This window comes from Neofelis nebulosa, chromosome 18, assembly GCF_028018385.1.
Source record: "Neofelis nebulosa isolate mNeoNeb1 chromosome 18, mNeoNeb1.pri, whole genome shotgun sequence".
NCBI lineage: Eukaryota > Metazoa > Chordata > Mammalia > Carnivora > Felidae > Neofelis > Neofelis nebulosa.
The window spans coordinates 35,555,342-35,576,828 of NC_080799.1; the positions used below are offsets into that span (position 1 = coordinate 35,555,342).

The 21,487-nt window shown below is 48.2% G+C and overlaps 1 protein-coding gene across 4 annotated transcripts in view; it reads left to right on the top strand.

The window, feature by feature from the left end:
* Positions 1–356: 356 nt before the first annotated feature.
* The window catches only part of ZC3H7A (zinc finger CCCH-type containing 7A), a 36,313-nt gene continuing 15,182 nt past the window's right edge, over positions 357–21,487 (top strand). The window contains exons 1-10 of one of the 4 annotated variants that reach the window (XM_058710414.1): positions 357–495; positions 10,887–10,988; positions 12,115–12,154; positions 14,110–14,307; positions 15,713–15,871; positions 16,112–16,192; positions 16,307–16,345; positions 16,986–17,019; positions 17,510–17,793; positions 20,287–20,491. In XM_058710414.1, coding sequence (XP_058566397.1) covers positions 10,921–10,988; positions 12,115–12,154; positions 14,110–14,307; positions 15,713–15,871; positions 16,112–16,192; positions 16,307–16,345; positions 16,986–17,019; positions 17,510–17,793; positions 20,287–20,491 — 1,108 coding nt within the window. In that variant the 5' untranslated portion in view covers positions 357–495; positions 10,887–10,920. Of the gene's footprint in view, positions 496–1,401; positions 1,549–7,973; positions 8,723–9,113; positions 9,798–10,886; positions 10,989–12,114; positions 12,155–14,109; positions 14,308–15,712; positions 15,872–16,111; positions 16,193–16,306; positions 16,346–16,985; positions 17,020–17,509; positions 17,794–20,286; positions 20,492–21,487 lie in introns of those variants that run through there. The other 3 variants (XM_058710416.1, XM_058710415.1, XM_058710417.1) reach the window with 3 other exon arrangements.

The window sequence follows — 21,487 nt, forward strand, 5'->3', positions numbered from 1 at the left end:
AGCCCTCTCGGTCCCCGAAAGTGGGTCAGTTCCCGGCCGGGCGCCGCGCTAAGTCCCCGCTGCTCCGCACACGCGGCGCCCGGAAATGTGAACGTGCGTCAGCCAGCGGTCGGCTCTCGCGCCCAGCGAGCGCTCCACCGGCTCCGGCCGCGGCCGCAGCCCGCCGCGCCCCGCGCGTCCCTCCCCGGGGCCGCCGGGGCCGCCGCCGCCGCCGCCGCCGCCGCCCGACCCGACGTGGCGCCGCCGCCCCCGGCAACGACGCTCGCGGGCGCAGCCAATGGCGGCTTGTGCCGGGAGCCGGGCGCGGCCTCCCGCCGCCAGAGGGCGCCGCGCGGGCGCAGCGGAGCCGCTGCTGCCGCCGCCGCCGGTCGCGGAGGGAAGCTGCGAGCGAGCGAGCGCCCAGGCCTCCGTCGCCGCCGCCGCCGTCGTCGCCGCCGCCGCCCGCTCCGCCGCGCGCCGCTGTCCGCCCGCCGGCCGGCGCGGCCGTCCCCGCAGGTAGGGGGGCGCCGCCGGGCCCTCGCGCGCCCCCGGCCCGGCCCGCGCCGCCGCCCCTCCCCCGCCGGGCGCCCCCACCCGGCGCGCGCCCGCCGCCGCCTCGTGCTCGCGCGCGGCCGTTAACGGACGCCGGGCGGGGGAGGGGCGGCGGCGCGGAGGGGCGCGGGCAGCGGCGGCGGAGCGGGGCGCGGGAGGGGGGGTGGGGATCGCGGCCCCCCGGGGTGGGAAGGGCGGAGCGCGCGCCGCCAACCGGGCCCGGCTGCTCGCGGCGGACGCGGGCGGGCCCGGTCCCGGGATCCCTTCCTCCCCGCCTTCCCCTCCACTTGACGTCGGGGCGGCGGGGACCCCCCCCCCCCCCCCCGGGGGCGCGTCTGCGGGACGGGGGCGCGAAGGGCTGCGGCTCGCTGCCCTCCGCGCCCGCATGCGTTTCCGCTGGCTCCGCACCTCCTTTCGCCTTGCTTACCCCCCTCCCCCACCAGCAGTGTGTTTTGATCATTTGTGTGTGTCTGCTGACCGTGGGTCCCCTAATTGAGGATTTCGGGTTTGGGGGGCGGGAAGGATGCGCGCAGAGTGCGTGCCTCGTTGATTTCATACCCCCCCCCCCCCCCCCCCCGCGCGCAGTCCCTCTTTTCTTTTGCGCCGGGCGCACACCTAGGACCCGCGGCGAATGATTTCCTGTCTTTACCGGGGATGCGGACACCGCCGGGCTTTAGGTTTCTTTCCCCCACCCTTAAGGAATGGAGACCTGTCAGTTCTCATTAGCGCGAATTCACGGTTGGGGACGGTCATCGCAGGGGTGTGGTCAAGCAGCGAAGCGCCGGCTGGGCCCGAGAGTTTGCGCCTGCGCCCGGGTTGGGGAATTTGTCGTGCTCCGGCATTCCACCACCACCCCCCCCCCCCCGCCCCGGCCCCCAGTGTTTAGAGACCAGAGGGGGCACCCTTGCTTAGGGATTGAGAGAGCGGGGATCTGCTTGACATTAGACCTGCACGGCCCTGGAGGGTGGCCGCTGGCCTCTCGGGACTGTGGAGCACTTGGTGTGTGGCTAGACCCAGGTGAGATATGCTCAGGGTGAAAAATACATACGTGGTTTTTTAAACACTTGGTATGGCGGGGGGGGGGGGAGGTTATCACATTTATAATTTTTGTGTGTAATACATATTAAGATGGTATTTTGAACACAATTGGGTTAATTAAAAGCGTTAAAATAATTCCCTCCAGTATCTTGCCACTTTTGTTTAACGTGGCACCTTGGAAATTTGAAATAACATATGTGGCTTGCATTGTATTTCTATTGGACCGCGCTCAAACAGAGCATCTGAGTGGGGGCAGGTTGGCTGGGAGCCTGTGCCCTCTGCTTATCTTTCCCTGCTTCTCTGATGGCATGTGGCCTCCTGTCCCCCAGGCTCTCAAGGAGGCCCTGCCTCTTCCTTCTTACCCTGAGCTGAACTGAACCGTGGAGCTGATTGCAAATGAGGATCTTGTCCTAATTTGCAGAATAGTTCAAGTTATTAGAATTTTCTTTGTTGAAAGATGTTCATTCTGTGCTGTCTCTTGGAGTCTGGAAATGGTTATGTTTAGTTCGAATCAGAATTAGATGGTGAGTTGTCGAGGCTCTGTATTACCAGTATTTATGGGCATACTGCAAAGAGCATGTTAATTTTCAGGGCCTCTGCCCCTGAAATGAACTGGAAAGCCCATGGCTTCCTTTGAGTCATTGTGACTTTTGCCTGGGGGCTCATCATTGCTCTCCTGAAGTATCCAGTAGAATAGTCACTCTTCCAAGAAGGTGGTAGAACGTCTGTGATGTTGCCCTATCTGGGTTTGTAGTCGCTGAAGGTTACATTGTAGCCGTATGCTTTTATAAGTTTACCAGAGTAAACTAACTGTTGCAAGACAGGCTTGACAGTAATGTTACTTTGAAACTACTTTTTGTTTGTGTGTGCCCTTACACAGCTGAGGCGGGAGTCTGAGGATAGAATTTAATCCAGAGCGGTATTACAATCTTTCACTTGAAATTTAGGAATACCTTTTTAGGCAAAAATACCAGCGCTGTGCCATATACTGTCAGACCACTTTCTCTTCCTGTGTGTGTCTTGTAGGACTGTTTAATATTCAGTCTTTGCGTATAAAGATATTATGGTGTGGGTGGAGCATATTTCCATATGCAAAGTTTCCCTGGACTGGTATTTTAACCCTCTGTGTCCATTGCATTCCCCCGGAAACCCTCTGCTTTGTCTAAGTTTCTTCAAATGATGTTCTTTGGGCATGTCGGTGTGTGTGTGTGTGTGTGTGTGTGTACAAGGGTGTGATTATTCTGTTCGCCTTGAGTGGCTTTGAAATGCCCACCTGTCTGTCAGAGCTGTGTTTGTTTTTCAGAGCCCAGCCCAGGGCTGACTTAGACTGCTCGCCCTCCTCCTGGCGTCCCTGGCACTTACAGTGCAGAATAGGGTGCTGGATCAGGATTCGGGCTTGGAGCCAGACTGTCTGGCTCTGAAATCCAGCTCAGCCACTTCCTAGCCATGATCGTGCACTGCTTGCGTCACTTGTCTGTGCTTCGGTTTCCTCCTAGTACCTATCCCTTAAGACTATCACGGGATTAAATGATTTAATACATGCCAAGCATTTAGGACGATGCTTGGCATCCAGTAAGAGCGCTAAGTGTTAGCTATTGTATCTGTCTATACAACATGTTGCAATCAAATTTCACTTGCCTCCGTGTCTTGTGCTAATGGGAGCTAGTTTCTTAAGTTACCTTGTGTCATGGGCAGGAATACACAGCCGGTTGCTAGCCTGGAACATGGTGAGTATAATCAGTTTCACATAAAGCAGGCACTGAGTATGTACTTAAGGAATTATAATGAAGATCAGGGGTACCTTTCCTCCTTACATAAAAGGTCAGAATGAGTAACATTAAGACCAGCTGATAAGCAAAAGATAATGTTCCAGCTCGCAAAATTTTAGATGATTTAATTAAATTTACATTTAATTGGGCTTCTTGCTTTGCAGTGTACTCTTCAGAGCCCTCCCACTCCATTTCCCTTTCACGTAGGGAGAAGACAGCGCGTCTGACAGCGCGTCTGACTTGCTCCCCACCCCGGTTGGTGATGAAGGAAACCCATCCCTGCACTACTTCCTGGGTCGCTTGTGGTCTTTCTCTGTGGCTGTCTCAGGTCGATCCCCGCCTTGTCAATTGTCTCCCCACCTTGTGCCCCTAAAGGGTCCAGGCAGAGTGCACCAGAGCCCAGTCTGCCCGCCTGGTCATTTCCTCCCTGGGAGCCCACCCCCCCCTTCCCCCGTCGTGCTTGCCTTTTCATGAACAGTTGTATCAGGCATTAACTCTAGCGCCTCTGAACTTTGTGTGAAGCATTCTCTCCACGCTTGGCCACTTCATTCGTTCTTCCATTCAAATATGTATCGACCTGGACCCAGATGTTGGAATGCGGTCAGGACTAAGACGAGGTAGCTGTGGAAGTCAAGAGCACAGTGAGAGTGAGGTGGGGCAAGCACTTAGGGGGCACGGCAGGGAAGGTCTCGAAAGGTGATATTTAAACCAAGATTCCAGGAAGGAAGGAAGGACCAGCTCTGGGTCCCTCTGGGAAGTGTGTTATGGGCGGGGGGAGGGGCTAGCGCGCAGTGCCCAGGGGGCGGAGCCCCGCACTCCTGCACACCCCGGGCGGCCTGCTGCGCCTGCGTGGGGGCGGGGCCGAGGCAAGAGCTTGAGACTGTCTTCCTCGGTCTGAGAGGTCAGGGTGAGGACTCTGGGTTTTACTCTAAGTGCTGGGATTTAGAGCGTGGCTGTACTAGCTGGTGGACGTTTTCAGTTTAGTGTGGGAAGTGGGTGGGGGAGGGACAGGGGGAGGACCGGAAGCTTAGAGGGGAGGCAGGGACAAGAGGCCGCTGCCACATCGTGTCACTCGAGATGGTGTGATGGTGTGACCGGGCCAGGGGGTGCGGGGGAGCTCGTGGGAAGTGGTCAGAGTCGGGGTGCCCTGTGCATAGTCTGCAGTGTCGCCGGTGGGCTTCATCAGCAGGGTGATGGATTGTGGGTGTGGGGGAAAGAAGGGCGTGATGCCAGGTCTCTGGGTCTGGTTTGAGCAGGTGGCTAGCAGGTGGTTTCAGAACTTTTGAAAAGGTAAGAGCGGGCAGAGGGGTAGGATTGGCAGGAGAGCCTGGGGTTAGGACCCTTTAAGTTGGAAATGCTGAGTAAAAATCACCGGCAGCCCAGAATTTTGTATGCATAGCAGTGTAGACTAGATGGCCTTTTTGTAAACAGTGAAGGAATATATATACATCCCTACATCACTCCTTACAGTCAACTGGTAGATCCCATTAAAATGTCTGTTTACTTTTTTTAATTTTTAAAAAATCAAAAACAATTTTAGTTTTTAAAAAATTAAAAACAATTTTTAAATTTTTAAAAATGTTTATTTTTGAGAGAACATGAGCCGGGGGGAGGGGCAGAGAGAGAGGGAGACACGGAATCCGAAGCAGGCCCCAGGCTCCGAGCTGTCAGCACAGAGCCCGACGTGGGGCTTGAACCCACAAACCGCGAGATCATGACCTGAGCTGAAGTCAGATGCTCAACCAGCCGAGCCACCCAGGTGCCCCCTTCCCAAATTAAAACAAAACAAAACAAAACAAAACAAAACAAAACAAAACCAAGAGTACTAGGAGAACACCCAGAGAATTATTTTACAGTTTCAAAGTATGTCAAAATCCAGGTGCCATTAAAGAAAATATTGATAATTTCAACTACTTAGAGATAGAAGCTTCTGCTGTCAAAAAGTACCATAACTGAAGCCAAGGGATTGATACGAAGTTGGGAAAAATAGTCCCAGCGTCACAGAAGACTGCTTTCATCAGCACATGAAGTGCCTTCCTGAATGAGAAAAGCTCAGCCTGGAAGGAAAATGGGCAAAGGACATGAACAGACAGTTTACGAAGAAGGACGAACCGGCGACTCTGAAACTTGAAGGGCTGTGCAGCCTCACGGGTGACGGAAGGGCCCAGACAAAACCTCGTCACATTGTCTCCCCATTGTCGCATGCTTGTCACTTCCCCGGTTGGCACGAGTGGAGTGAACCGCGAGGGAACCGCGTGCCGAAATGGGGGCCCTCAGGCCTTGTTGGTGGCAGGGTGGTGTCACACGTGGGCAGGAGCAGGTAGAGTAGACGGAAGACACGCTCCCTTTAGCCTGTGGACGTCCTCTGAAGACGGACTTCTGTGAAATGCCCTGGGTCCAGAACGTGCGTCTCTGGTGGCCTGCAGCCATATCGCGGATCGCGGCCGATAAAGCCGCTTCATGTGTCCTGTCGGGGAGTGACCTTTGAGGTTAGGTACTGGGAGAAAAAAAGCAGGGTGCAGACACGTCAGGAGCCTCAGTTTGTACAAAAGATAACATAGGCACAGGATGCTTGTAACTTTTTATTTTGAAGTGATTATAAGCTCGCAGGAAATTGCCCGATGGGTATGTAGAGCCTCCCACGAAGCCTCCCTTCGTCCACTTCCCCCAGTGGTGCCAGGAAGCTGGTGTTAGTGGAGTACTGTTAACCAGACTGCGGGCGCTTACTCTTGCCGGGTTTTTTTTGCATGCACCTGTGTGTGTGTGTGTGTGTGTGTGTGTGTGTGTGTGCGTGCGTGATGTTATCCCAGGTGTAGATTCACGTATCACCACCGCAGTCAACACAGTTGAGACCCACTGTTCCGCAGAGTTCCTCTGGCAGGACACAGAAGAGCCCAGTAACACAATGGGTGGTTGTCCTCGGGAAGGGCGGGTGGGTGCTGAGTGACAGGAGAGGAGACCATCCTTTTTTTCCTCCGTCCTGATGTTAAAATCTTGCCTTTTAAACTGTGCGATGTAGGGGCCCCTGGGTGGCTCAGTCGGTTAAGCGCCCAACTTGTGGTGTCAGCTCAGGTCATGGTCTTGTGGTTGGTGGGTTCGAGCCCCATGTTGGGCTCTGTGCTGACAGTGCAGTGTGCTTGAGATTCTCTTTCTTTCTCTGTCCCTCCCCGCTCGCTCTCAAAAAATAAACATTAAACACTATTAAATAAAGAGTCTGTGATGTCTGTGAGCTATCTAGTAGAACCATCAGAACGGCAGGCAGGCGGTCTCCAGCGTTGGGCCATGTGGGATGTCCCAGAGGTGAGCGTGTGGCTGGGGGAGGGAAGGAACTCCAGTGATGCCCCAGGGCTCGCACATTTAGAGACCAGCTGGACAGAGCCCCAGGCTCAAGGACAGAGTGTGCACCTGTTGTGTGCTGCTGAGTTAGGATAAGTAAGATAGGGGGCTGTTGGGTGAACTTTATCACGTTCTTCCTCACTTTAAAATTGATGCCAGATTTTACCTGCGTACCCAAATAAGATGATGTTTCAAGCGTTTATCTTTTCTTTCTTTCAAAGTGGGAAGTGGGAGGGTGAAACTAATCTGTGGTGGAAGAAAGTCAGAACAGTGATTGCCGGGGGGGGGGGGGGGGGGTAAGGGTGGGGCAGGGATTGGCTGAGGGAACTATCTGGACTGACCGTAATGGTGAACTCAAGACTGGGGTCTGGGTTACAGGAGTGTGATGTTTGTCAAATCCTCCCTTACAATTTGTGCATTTTATAGGGAAAAAGATTTCGTGCATATGGCCTTAAGAAAACCCATAAATCTTGAAACCTAAGTAATGATACATATTCTGAAGCATTTATTGATGAATTATAATTGATGTCTGCCACTTTGCAGTTCATCAAAGTAATAAGGTGCATTGATGCATGGACAGAGGGATGGGCGGATGGATAAAGATGGGTCGATGTACTAGGTGTTTATCCAAGGGGACAGGAGTGGTGATTCTAAGGGCCACACGCACCCCAGTGTTTATAGCCAATAGCCAAAGTATGGAAAGAGCCCAAATGTCCATCGATGGATGAATGGATAAAGAAGATGTGATATATGTATACAATGGAGTATTACTCGGCATTCAAAAAGAATGAAATCTTGCCATTTGCAACTACGTGGATGGAACTGGAGGGAATTATGCTAAGCGAAATTAGTCAGAGAAAGCCAAATATCATATGACTTCACTCATATGAGGACTTTAGGACACAGAACAGATGAACACAAGGGAAGGGAGGTAAAAATAATATAAATACAGGGAGGGGGACAAAACAGAAGAGACTTTTTTTTTTTTTTTAACTTTTTTTTTTTAACGTTTTATTTTTGAGACAGAGAGAGACAGAGCATGAACGGGGGAGGGGCAGAGAGAGAGGGAGACACAGAATCGAAAGCAGGCTCCAGACTCAGCCATCAGCCCAGAGCCTGACGCGGGGCTTGAACTCACGGACCGCGAGAAGAAGAGACTCTTAAACATGGAGATAAACAGAGGATTACTGGAGGGGTGGTGGGAAGGGGGATGGGGTAAATGGGTAAGGGGCATTAAGGAATCTACTCCTGAAATCATTGTGGAAATAAATAATTAAAAATAAATAAAATCCATTAATATTTTCAAATTAAAAGAGAAAGATGGGCAGATGTGATAAACAGTAAAACATTAATTGTAGACCATAGGTAGGTATACAGTGTTCACCGAGAAAGATTTTTAACTTGAGGGAAAAACTACAAGAACATGAAATTCTCCTTCCTACTGTATTTGACTCTCCCCTGATTATCCGTTCCCAAATCTTTAAACATGGAAAGGAGAGGTGGTTCATGCTATTAAAAGAGCCTGCGTCTTATTTCCTCTTAATCACCTACTTGAGTTGTCAGCTCTTTGCCACATGCCCTTTGTCCTTAAGAGGTTGAGGTTCAAGGTTTTCTGGCACTTTCTGGGGAAATGGCTCTAAGGCTATTAACTTAGTGGATTATCATTACCTGGGAGTCCCTTCTGTGCCAGCAGATTTGCCTTTTGAGTGAACCTCAAACTAATTCCTCACCTTGCCTGTGCAGGGGTTGGGAGAAAGGTGACTAATCATTGAGGACAGGCAAGAATTCTTGCTTTGGGTAACCCTTTCCTTGTCCCCGTCTTTCAGGCCTGACTGCCGTGACACCCCCAAGTGCCCTTCTGGGTGCCTTTGGGCAGTCGGTTCTGGCTCTACATCGGCCCCATCTTACATAAAATAGGAAGAAGGCTTGGTGGTCCCTTAAGTCGTCTTTCCAAGGAAGGGGTCAGAGGCTATGTGGATTTCTAAAAAATACTTCAAATTTTTTCTCAGCGGTAATTCACATTCAGCGTTCAGGAAAAAGTTTTAAAGGTAGGTATGCAGTGCAAAGGCCCTTCTCACCGCGCCCTGAGCCCCCAGGTTTCTGCCATTGCTGTGGTTTTCTGAGATTCCCTCTGGAGCTGTTGCGAGGATGTACAAGGACATATGAATAGACAGCCTCCCCCGACCCTTTCTCTAAACAGAACAGGGTCCTATTGTGGATACCGCACCTTTACTTGGTCTTTTTTTCCAACACAGTCCGTGTCCTTGATAGACATTGGGTACGTTTTTGATCTTTTTCTCTTGCAAATAGCACCTCCTTAAATACCTTTATACATCCAAGTATGATTTAACTTTTTTTGTTGTTGTTAAGGAAATGGTCAGACGAGTTCAAGTGGAAGATTAGAAAGACCCCCCCCGCCCCCCGCCCTCACACGTCCCCATCACAGGTTAGGACAGTGGTCCATGTTTTTGGCCGTCTTGTTTCATTTCTACCCATTCATCACCCTCTAAGCTAGACTGTCTGAAACACAAATGCCAGAAATAATGGCGTCTCGCTTCAGCATCCTGGGCTTTGTACCCTTTTGATTTTGAAACATTTCAGACGTTGACAAAGTACAGAGATTCCCTGTATTTGTCACTAGTTTTGGGAACATTCAGCTGTTTCACCCCCTCCAGCCCCCTTTTGTTTTTGTTTGCTGGAATATTTCGTGGCAAATCTTGGATAGATCATTTCACATGTAAACACTTCAGTAAAGTAACAACTTTTATTATTAAACGTTTTTTTTAGAATTATTTTATTTTTGAGAGTGAGAGAGGGATAGAGCATGAGCGTGAGTGGGGGAGGAGCAGAGAGAGAGAGAGTCCACAGCAGGCTCTCTGCACTGTCAGCACAGAGACCGACACGGGGCTCGAACTCACAGACCGTGAGATCAGGACCTGAGCTGCAGTCAAGAGTTGGACGTTCAGCCGAGTCACCCAGGTGCCCCAGGAAAGTCAACAACTTTGAGATTAGAAGATTGAAACATGTAGAACTACAGTGTTTAAAAGATGGAAAAAAATGATCACCAGTTACCAGCCTTCGGGGCCTTTCAACCCTTGTCCCCACCTCTACACTTTGAAAAAGGTAGATTCTATAATAAAACTATGAACGTCAAGCAATAATGAAACTAGAATATTTGAGCTTGAAACCTGGGTGCAAGTTCCCCGTCCGTCATGCGCATTCAAAGACATGGTTTGTGTGCTAAGATGTCCTCTTAGGTTTAGAGCCCAGCGCTCATCTTGGAGGGATGATGTGCCCCCTCCCTGTCCCTGCCAGGGGACACACAGCAAAGCCTGGAGGAAGTTTTGGTTGTCACCACTGGGGGAAGGGGCGTTATTGGCATCTCGTAGGTGGAGGCCAGGGGTGTATCGTGCACAGCGCGGGCCCCTAGAGTCAAGGACTGTCTGGCCCGTGCTGCTGAGGTCGCCAAACCCTGGTTGAGGACCCTGGGAGATGGTGTTTTATCATGGATCTCTTCCCTGTGGTTTTCCTTTAACTTGCTGGGAATTGCTTAACGAACATTGATGGGGGCGGGCCAGTGGGGGGGGGGGGCGGGGTGCAGATCCCAACGGCACTGTTTTGTGTTGACATTTGCCACTGTTATGTGGAAGGTGAACCCTTACCTTCTCAAGAATTCCAACCGGATGACTTCATTTAGATTTTTCATTCTATCAGTTGAATCAGCAAGGATTATTTCAGAAGTTTGTGTAACAAAACGTGTGTGAGGTTTCGGCTCTGCTCACCAGGAAGTCATACTCCCTCGGAGGCGAGCGGATGTGAAACCTTTTCACTTCTGGAGCGCTTCCAGAAGCGAAACAAGGCCAGGACTGTTCCAGTGCAGCATACGCGTGTGTGCCTGCGTACATGCGTGCATATAGACACGGAAGAAATGAAACCTGTAGCCCAAGGGGTGGGGGGAGATGACTTAGGAGGGAGCAAAGTCCGCATGGCTGTGCAGCGTTAAAGGAGAGTGAAAACCAGATGCTTTCGTGTGCTGGGCAGCAGGGATCGTGCGGATGAGCCAGGGTTCCTGGTGTCCAGCAGCCCAGAGTCAAGTCAGCAGAGAGGGACGTGCCCACAGCTGATAGCGTGGCAAGACCGCGGACTGTGGGTGTTTTAGTTGGGGTCCGGAGCTCTGCGCCTCACGTGACTTTGTGCCTCGTTTCTTTCCAGGTCGATCGTTTAGAAAGTGGATGTGCGGGGTAACATGTCCAGTGTGTCCGAGGAGAGAAGAAAAAGGCAGCAGAACATTAAGGAAGGACTGCAGTTTATCCAGTAAGGGCCCGACTCGCGTGTGTTCACGCCACGTATACAACTGGCCCTTGTGCACCGCGGGGTCAGGGGCGCAGACCCTTGCACAGTTGCACATCCACGTGTAACTTTTGACTTCCCAAAACAGGGCTACGAACAGCCTACGACTGTTGACCGGATGCGTTGCCAATAGCGTAAACAGTCGATGAACACGTTTTGTGCGTTATGCGTATTATTTACCGTATTAAAATAAAGTAAGCTGGAGAGAAGAAAAAGTTAAGAAATTCGTTAGGAAGAGGAAATGCATTTACAGCACCGTCCTAGGTTTATTGAAAAAGATAACGTTGTAAGTGGACCCGCGCAGTTCAAACCCGTGTTGTTCAAGAGTCGACTGTACTTTTTTATATTAGATTAAGAAACGTCTACTCCTCTGTTTATAAGTCCTCTTAATCCGGGTTAGAAATTAGATATTTTTGTCTAGCAATATTTTTGGCTCGGGCACATTTGATTTCCCATGTGTTCTGAAGTCTACCTTCCTGTCCCTGATTTTTAGAGCTAAAATCCTGTAGTGTCTCGGAAAATATTAGACCCAGAAGGATCAGAACCTAATCCCATCAGAGCGCTTCTGATGACTGAAAAGTGATGAAATCACCACGCACATAGGGCTTTTGTAATCAGACATTTCTCTTAAGAAGCTCAGTCTCTAACGGGCCTCCATGAAGCAGGACAGTGACAAGGCAGCCCAGGCCTTGGGCGGACACGAGCAGGCAGAAGTCCCTCTCTGTTTGTCCTGGGAGGAGACATTCTCTGTACTGCAGCGAATTGAGTCAAAAAGTATTAGTGGTTCTGTGCTGAAGGAAAAGTTTTTTGGTATTTGAAGAATTAGGCCTTCTTTTAGTAGAAGTAGGTTTAGGGAAAAAAGTGTTATACTTAAGAAAATATAAGGGAATAGTTACAGATCTCCCCCCCCCCCCACCATGTTGTGTGTGAATATGGCATATGTGAATAATAGTCGTAAAGGAAGGTAGGTCTTTAAAATGTGCTTTGAACCCGTAGCAAGCTGATACAACCTTAGCTTTACAATGACGTCTGGATGAAGAAATCCTGATAAGAGTCTGATAATTAAAATTCATTGGTTTCTTTTTCTTAGGTCACCGCTGTCATATCCAGGGACACAGGAACAATATGCGGTAATGATTGGGAAGATCTACTTAAAAGCTGTGCAAGTAACTTGTGAACCATAATGAATAGTGGGGGTTGGCAGACTCCAGCTTTGTGGGCCAAATGTGGTCCGTTGTCTGTTTCTGTAAATAAAGTTTTATTGGAATGCAGCCGCACCTATTTGGTGATGTATTTATGATCTGTGGCCGTTTTCACGACATATGGTAGCTGAGACAGAGACCATATGGCCCACAAAGCCTAAAGTATTTACTCTCTGGGCACCTACAGAAAGAATTAGTCAATCTCCTCCATATAGAGGACAACATTGCTTTTGGCACATGGTGACAGTTGTCCTCCATTTTCTTTCCTCCATGAGTGTAGTTTGCCTAAGTTTTCTTCCGAGCCCCGTGAAAATTACTTTTTTTTAAGTAAAGTTTTCTTTATGTTTATTTATTTTGCGAGAGAAGAGAGAGACAGAATGAAGGAGGGTCAGAGAGGGAGGGAGGGCATCCCGGGCAAGCTCCACACTGTCCGCGCAGAGCCTGATTCGGGGCTTGATCTCACCAGCTGTGAGAGCATGACCTGAGCCGAAATCGGAAGTCAGACGCTTACCCGCTTACCCGACTGAGCCACCCAGGCGCCTCCTTCGAAAATTACTTTTAGCCTCCCTCTCATTTACCGAAGACAAGTTGGACGGGATATGTTGTGAAGGAGAGAGCCCAGTATGTTCTATTTTTATTTAGGAGAAAAGAGGTTCTCATAGGAGCAAAGGATACCTGGATCCTAGTAGAGAGCAGCCGGAGGTGAAACTAGTTAGAAACCCAGAGAAAGCCCAGTTCACCGGGCCTCGTCTATGCAGGCTGTTAGTTCACCTGCGGCTTTTAGTGTCCGAGGGTTTTGATGCTTGCCAATGTTCCTTCTTTTTCTCCGCCTCTCCCCCTCCCTCTTCCCTGTTTCCTTCTCTGTCTTCTTCCTTGCCCCTGCCCTCTCTCTCTCCAAACAGATATAGAATCCTAGAGTATTATGGCTAGAAAGCACTGGAAACAATCCGTTCATTGTACAGTTCATTTTACGTTCCTGACTTTTATAACTGGAACCAGGATCTCGAGAGGTTAAGTGGCCTGTCCCGAGCCACCGCCCTTGTTAAAGGTTGATCTGTCCAGTTGGCTTTACTAATTCTGTCAGCTTAGACACGAATTTCAAAAAATGAGACCCAGAACCTGAGTATTTACCTGATCTCGTCATACGTATCTGATCTTGACGTGTGAAACATTAGCACAGTGATAGGAAATCATGAAGGAAACTTCAGAACTTTTATATGAACCAAAAGAACCTTGTATACTGTACTTGGCGAGAAAAAGGTTTAACATCCCCTCTCCCCGGACCAGTCCTGAGCAGACATTTACCAGAGAGGTAAGACAATGATCCATAAAAATGTGAGAGATCCTTGGTCATCAGGCACAGGGATAAGAAAGGGTACCGGTTTTCACCTAGAAATTAGTAGGGGTTTTGTGTCTTCCCACACAGGCACGCACACGCTGCCTGGCGTTGGTGGGGGTGCTGTGAGCTGGGGACCAGACCGCTGGATGCGTCCACTGTTCTCGCCGCTTCGGAAGGCAGTTTAGAAATACAGGTCCAGGTCCCAAGATGCTCCTTCCTTCAGACCTAGAGTTTCCACTCGTAGGAATTTGTTGTAGGCACAGAGTTGGGGATGTGAACAGGTTTTTACCAGGTGCTTTTGCCACACTTTTCCTCCTGATGGGAAATTGCATTTTCTCTTGAGAAAGCACGCGAGGTGAAGGCCTCGCTGAGACAGTAGCGAGGTGGCCTGGGTCCCCCGTTTCTTACAGCAGCGCTCACTGCTGCGTCACATCTAAGACCAGAAGTCTCCAGTACAAAAATTGAAGTTTCCCTGTACCCTGTCCTGTTTCGTAAAGGGCTTCAAGTGGTCACTTTCTTTTTTCTTTTCTTTTTTTTTTTAAAGGTATATTTACGTGCTCTTGTGAGAAATCTTTTTAATGAAGGAAATGATGTTTATCGGGAACATGATTGGAACAACTCGATAAGCCAGTACACAGAAGCTCTGAATATAGCTGGTTATGCAAAGTCAGAAGAAATTGTCATCCCTAAAGAAATAATTGAAAAACTGCATATAAATCGTATTGCTTGCTATTCTAATATGGTGAGTGGTGATTTTTTTTTAGAACAGAACAGGGTTTCTAGAGGGATAAAATGTTTTTGATAACAAAAGTACATTGTAAGTCAGTTTTCTAATTTAATTAAAAAAAATTATTTTGTGCGGGAGAGAGGGGCAGAGAGCGAGAGAGGGAGAGAGAGAATCCCAACCAAGCTCTGCACTGTCAGCGCTGACTCAGGGCTCGAACTCACAAACCATGAGATCATGACCTGAGCTGAAATCAAGGGTTGCATGCTTAACCGACTGAGCCACCCAGGCACCCCTCTAATTGCAGTTTTTAAGAGAATCGTATTACTGCTTTAAAACATTTTTTAAAAACATGTATTTATTATTTTAAGAGCTAGAGAGATAGAACATGAGCAGGGGAGGGCCAGAGAGAGAGAGAGACACACACACACAGAGTCTGAAGCAGGCTCCATGCTCTGAGCTGTCATTGCAGAGCCCGACACGGGGGTCGAACCGACAAATCATGACATTCATGACCTGAGCCAAAGACACACATTTAACCAACTGAGCCACCCAGGTGCTCCTCTAACTGCCTGCTTTTAGAGTGGTCTGGAGTTTTGAAAAGCCAGCTTTGGATAAATGTTGAGGAATTTTAAAAATAAAATTTGTTTCTTGGTGACTGGTCCTTGGAGTTGCCACGTGAGTCTGGTTTCTGGGGTGTGTCCGCTTATAACAAAAATCAGCCCAGGAGGACGCAGGTCCCAGGTCCATGCATCAGTCAAGTCCCTGTCCCGACAGTGCACTTGGTCAAGAGTGCGTTAGGCCGCTTTGGAGCCCTGTTAGTGCAGCGTGGTGTTTAACCTTGGAGAGATTTAACACGAGCTTTTCACATGTCTGAGCTGGGAAAAGCAATATTTTGGTGCACTTCGAATTGTCACCGTGGACATTCAGTAACATTTAACTGAATTTAAGCAAAGTGTCCATGTTGTCACCCGATTCTTACTGAGTGAATGTTCGCCGATGGCTCGTTTTGTTTTTTCTAATGGACTCTTCTCGGGCTAGCTAGCTGTTTGGGAGTTAACTTCCAGTCGACATTTTAATGATCTCCAACAAAGGGTAGCTAGTGGAGGAAGCAGGAAGGGAGAGTGCCGCCTGGGGCATCAACTGTGTCTGGAAAGCTCTCTTTCTTGGAGACCTGGGGCCTTTACGGCCAAAGGTTAACATTTGTCTGGTCTGGATGATGGTTACGTGGGAGTTCATGATATTTGTACTTTTTCCATTTGGGAGTTTCATGATGAAAAAATTTTTTTTTCAAAGAAAAATAATACCGCTAACAGAGTTTGAAAGGAGGGCATTAGTCCGGGGTCTTAATTTGTTTGCATCGGCAGGAAGACGTGTGTGCCAGAAGGAATTGTTGCTAACCTTGTTTGCTCTTACACCCCAGGGTTTGCACGATAAAGTTTTAGAAGACTGTGACACAGTGCTCAGTTTAAATGCCAGTAACTGCAAAGCTCTGTATAGGAAATCTAAGGCTCTCAGTGACTTAGGAAGATACAGAGAGGCTTATGACTCCGTAGCAAAGTGCTCCTTGGCGGTGCCTCAGGTACGGAATTTATATTTGAGTTCACTGGTTGACATGGTAACCATTTCGTTGCTTCCTTGTGGAGAAGGGGCGTCTAAAGAGTTCCATTTTCCAGTCCGCGGTCCACCCGCTTTATTTGGGATTACGTGCCCACCAAGCAAGTGTCTCCACGGAATATGAGTTCTAGCTGTTTTGCGATTTGCCTCCACAGTTGGTAAATATAACCCTCCGTTAGTCATATTTTCATTTTTTTTTTTTCAGGATGAACATGTGATCAAACTAACTCAAGAACTAGCTCAGAAATTGGGATTTAAAATAAGAAAAGCGTATGTCAGGGCTGAGGTAAGCTGGAGTTCTCCCCACGGGGTATTTTCATTTTCTTTGGTTGTAACTTGGTTACAGTTCTGTTTTTCACGTAATTTTTTTTTTTTAATTAGCATCTTTGTTTTCTTTCAGCTCGCGTTAAAATCCGTTCCTGGGGACGGGGCTACCAAGGTAAAGTTATTGCTCCTGTAAGACACGTAACTTTTTGGGAAAAAGGAGCAGATGGCCACGTTAGCAGTTCTGCTTTTAATATTTTTGGTTTGTGTCTATTTTTGAGAGCTTTTTGTTTCTCAGACACATAATTGGCCAGAGCTTCCTGTCCTATAAAAAGAAACAAACAACTCAAGTAGTATCTTTCAACCAGCATTTCCTCAAGTCCAATGGCGCATTTTACAGGGCGTTCATAGATGTTAGGTTTTATTAGAAAAGTGGCCCGGGGCCAGATATTAATGTTGGGAGCCATTGGGTTGAACACAGGTCCCAAGCGGTTGGTTTTTAAAAGGTAAGTCTTCGTGGAGCTGTTAGGATGCCTTTGTGACTTGGGGAGTGAGCGGTGGCTAGATGAGGCCCTCCAGAACTTGAACGCTCCTGAACGGCCTTTGGGAAGCACCGTCCACGAGGGCCCAGCGGTCACGCCGGGCCACGCGTTCCCGAGGTGTGCCTGCTCCATTTATCTCTCGGATCTCCATTGGAAGGAAGTAAAATTTCTGCGAGAACTCGCATTGCTGTCTCGGAGTGAGATTTACAGACTGCTCGTAGTCTGGAATCCTGACCGTACGCACAATGATCGGTTGTTTGGTTTCATTTCCAGGCTTTGAGCTGTTCTGTGGAAGATATCGAGCCAGGTACGTTTTCTCGCGTCATGTTGGTCTAGAAAGTGGCGGCGTTAGACGCTCTAGATGTGATAGCGTTGTCAAATACGATTACTGTGCGGCCGTTGGTATGAAAGCAAGAATAATTCTGAAAACCACCTTAGTACTTCTGGACGTGCTGGCAGTGATTGGTAATTCTGCGTGTCAGTAAGCGGTCAGTGAGCGCCCCGGGTGGCTTTACCAGCGTCTCGTAGCTCTGCCCGGAAGGCGCTCGGGCATTTTGAGACACGAGGATAAGTTTTCACAAGCCGCTATGTCTATCCCTGGGTAAAACCAACGACTTCGAGAATTATTTTTACCCTTGTCTCTGACCTGCTTCTGCTACTGTCTCGTCTGTTTATTTTTATCATTGCTTTCGTACCCTCACCTGGCTCTTCCGTTTTTCTCTTATTGGCTCTTGACGCTAGTCTTCGGTGAGTAAGTACACCGAAGATGAGTGGGTACGTTTCGATCCGTGTTACAGATTTGTTAACTCCGAGGCAGGAAGCAGTTCCTGTCGTCTCTGTGCCTGCGTCCAGTTTCTCCCACCAAGTCGGAAGTGAGCTGGCCTCAGTTCCTATCATGCCCTTGCCCTCTATGCTGCCCCTGCAAGTGGACGAGAGCCCCCTGCCATCGGCGGTGTTGGCAAACGGAGGAAAGACCCCCTTCACCATGCCGGAACCTTTTCTGGATGACGGAGATATGGTCCTCGGCGACGAAATAGATGACCTTCTTGATTCGGCACCTGAGGCCAACGAAACTGTTATGGTAAATGTCAGCATCCTCCTCTCTTCTGAAGCCAGGCTTAATTTTGTAAAAAAAAAAAAAAAAAAAAAATTGCTGTACGACCTCCTTGGTATTTTCAGCATTTCCTGTAGGTTATACTTAGCTTAAAAGGTACTTTTGTCCTTCTCTGGGGGTACCATGCCCGTGTGGTTATTTTTTAAATAAAACAAAATGCCAGTCTAGTAATGAGCCAGTTTTCCTCAATACCTGTTGGAATCACATAGTATGGAAAGGGTAAACTTAAAATTCTGAAAAATAATAGGCATTTGGTATTTAAAGAAAAATAATTTCTTTCTTTCTTTCTTTTTTTTATTTAAAGAAAAAGAATTTGTTTGTTTGTTTGTTTGTTTGTTTGTTTTGGATTAAAGGCTTAAAGGATAAATGCCTCAGGGTAACTGTGTAGCCAAGGCCCGGCCATATCTGAAATGCTGCAAAATAAGAATGGGTTTTACGTTTTTAAATGGCTGGAAGGGAGAAAAACAGACCAGTATTTTGTGACACATGGAAATTATATGAAATTCATATTTCGGTGTCATCAATAAAGTTTTATTGGAACACAGCCACGACCATTCACTTCTGCATTGTGTGTGGCTGCTTTTGCACTGAAGCAACACAGCTGAGTAGTTGAAACAGACTGCGTGGCTAAAATACTGAATATCTAGTTCTTCACAGGAAAAGTTTACTGACCCCTGCCACAAAGTGTATTAACATAGCAGCATGAGCAGCAACACTGTCATGAGGAGGATGGGGAGCAATTCAGGGCTGGTTCCAGCGTGGCTGAGATAGATGATGTCTGTGGGCAGTTAACTGATCCTGTTTGGGTTTGATTCTTACCACCTCTGTGGTCTTGGGTGGCTTTACCTCACCTCTCAGTACGTCAGTTTCCTCATCTGTACAATGGCGATCACAGTAGGTAGGACGCATCTTGGAAAGTTGAAGAATTCAACAGATAGCGTGAAACTTGCATCAGTACTTAGAAGGCACAGGGAAACCCTCAGTAAGTTGTTGCTGTGATGGGGGAAGAGAGGGGCAGCATTCCGTGTGTCCTTGTGAGATCGTAAATTCACATCCCCAGAGAGATGGTCCAGCGTTTCTGCCTTCTCTGGCTCCCTTCTCTTGAGGACCTTCCATTTCCCCCTGCCCCTACACTATTGCTATTGCTTCTTAATAAAGCCAGTTCTTCTGAGCCTCGTGTAAGGAATCGGAAGGAAATGAAATGTGAATGTTACATTGGATTTGAGACAATATTGGATGGACATCACACCCTGACCCCCACAGAGTATTCACGGGCATTTATTTGGGATTCTGAAGTCTCTTCTAGTCCATTTGCCTTTTTTTTTTTTTCCTCCTAATTTTTTATTCTCAAGTTAGTTAACATGCAGTGTAGTCTTGCCTTCAGGAGTAGAACCAAGTGATTCATCGCTTACATATGATGCCCAGTGCTGATGCCACTAAGTGCCCTCCTCATTGCCCATCACCCGTTTACCCCATCCCCCCACCCACCTCCCCTCCAGCAACCCGAAGTCTGTCCTCTGTATTTAAGTCTTTTATGGATTGCCTCTCTCTCTGTTTTCATCTTATTTTTCCTTCTTTCCCATGTGTTCATCTGTTAAATTTCTCAAATTACACATATGAATGAAATCATATCTTTCTCTGACTGACATATTTCACTCAGCATAAGACCCTCCAGTTCCATCCATGTTGTTGCAAATGGCAGGAGTTCATTCTTTCTCATTGCCGAGTAGTATTCCATTGTGTATATAAACCATATCTTCTTTATCCATTTGTCAGTTGATGGGCACTTGGGCTCTTGCCATCATTTGGCTATTGTTGATAGCGCTGCTGTAAGCATTGGGGTACATGTGCCCCTTCGAATCATCATTTTTTTGTAGCCTTTGGCTAAATTTCTAGTAGTGCAAATTGCTGGGTCATAGGGTAGTTCTATTTGTAAGTTTTGAGGAACCTCTTCAGTGTTTAAGCGGCTGCGCCAGTTCGCATTCCCACCAACAGTGCAAGACAGTTTGTTTCCTGAGACCTTGATCCTTTTTTGAAAGTGGGCTTGGAAAGAAAGAAGCTCCATAGCCTAGATTCTTCTTCTTTCTGTTTTGTTTTGTTTTTAACATTTATTTATTTTTGAGAGACAAAGTGAGATAGAGCACATGCAGGGGAGGGGCAGAGAGAGAGGGAGAGACAGAATCCGAAGCGGGCTCCAGCCTCTGAGCTGGCAGTCCAACGTGGGGCTCAAACCCACAGACTGCGAGATCGTGACCTGAGCCAAAGTCGCAGGCTTAACCGACTGAGCCACGTAGGCGCCCCCGTAGCCTAGATTCTTCTCTTGAGTCTTGATACTGATTTCAGCTTTGTTACGTAACTACCCAGTGCAATAATTTGTTTCTGTACGCTGATGTTCAAAGCAGGTTGGCCCACTTGTAATCGCATTTCCTGGGGTTTAACAAAATCTTTTTTCTTTTTTAGCCGTCAGCTTTAGTCCGAGGAGCCCTTCCCACAGCCAGTGTCCCCCCTAGCATGCCTTTCTCGGCATCTCTGTTGGGCACCTTGCCCATTGGTGCGAGGTATGCCCCTCCACCCTCCTTCTCAGAACTGTATCCACCTTTGACCTCATCCTTGGAAGATTTCTGCTCTTCTTTGAGTTCATTTTCAATGAGTGATTCCAAGCGAGGTAAGAATCGAGCCGTTTGTGTAAATAACCGCAGTTCGTTTTCTAAAGAAGGCAGTTTGGCAATTACGTAACTCACTTTAGGTAGTTGGTGCTTGAGTTACTTTCGTTGTAGCTGTAAAAATGAAAACTAAATCTGCAGTTTTAATTCGCCTGGGCGTAACCGTGCCATTCAGGAGATGAAGGAGCAGGGGAATACACAGGAATGTATGTGGTACTTATTTTGGTGTTTTGAGTTTTTAAACAAGATAGTTTGCTAAGCCGGGTGTCTATTGTTTTGGGGGACAAAATGGCTTTTAATGTTTTCTCCAAGAAAGGCGTACCCCATCCTCACGGGTCTTAAAGGCAGGCTATCCTTGTGAAATTCTGAACGAAGCAAATAGTTAAAAGACTAATTTAAGGCGGAATTATTCAGAATGAAACCCATAGAATTAGATCTGTCTGCTTTAGGCTTTATCCCCAGAGGGCCCCAAATTGTGCGTGGTGCCTTAGTTTTGCAAGAGATTGCTGAGTTTTTGGTCTGGCCCCTGCCTCTGTAATTTTCTAATATCTGCTTTCAACAACATTGATCAAAATCTTCCTATTTTCCCAAGGTATTGTTAGGTGGTTAAAGGGAGAAAAATCAGAACGATTGATTTAAAGATTGACACCTGAAAAAACTAAAATTTGTGGGAAGCAGAGGGCAGAGAGAAGGTAATCGAGGGGCAGCCTGAGAAAAAGAAAGTCACTGCACCTTAGTAATTTTCCTAATGTTGTGGTGAATTCCTGCTTTGTAGTTTGAAGAGGCTGTTTTTCCCATTTCGGACAGGAGTTATTTTCTTGGTCTTTTTAACAGCCCCACTCGGCAGGCCCTCCTTCAGCCAATGTCTCCGAAAACAGTTTGCCTGAGGGTTATGTATGCCCCTGGAAATTTCCAGAGGGAAGGAGACCATCCACTGCCCTCTGCGAGTGTCCTTGATGAGCAAGAAAGCTCCTTGGAAGCGGAAGCGGGAGCGGGAG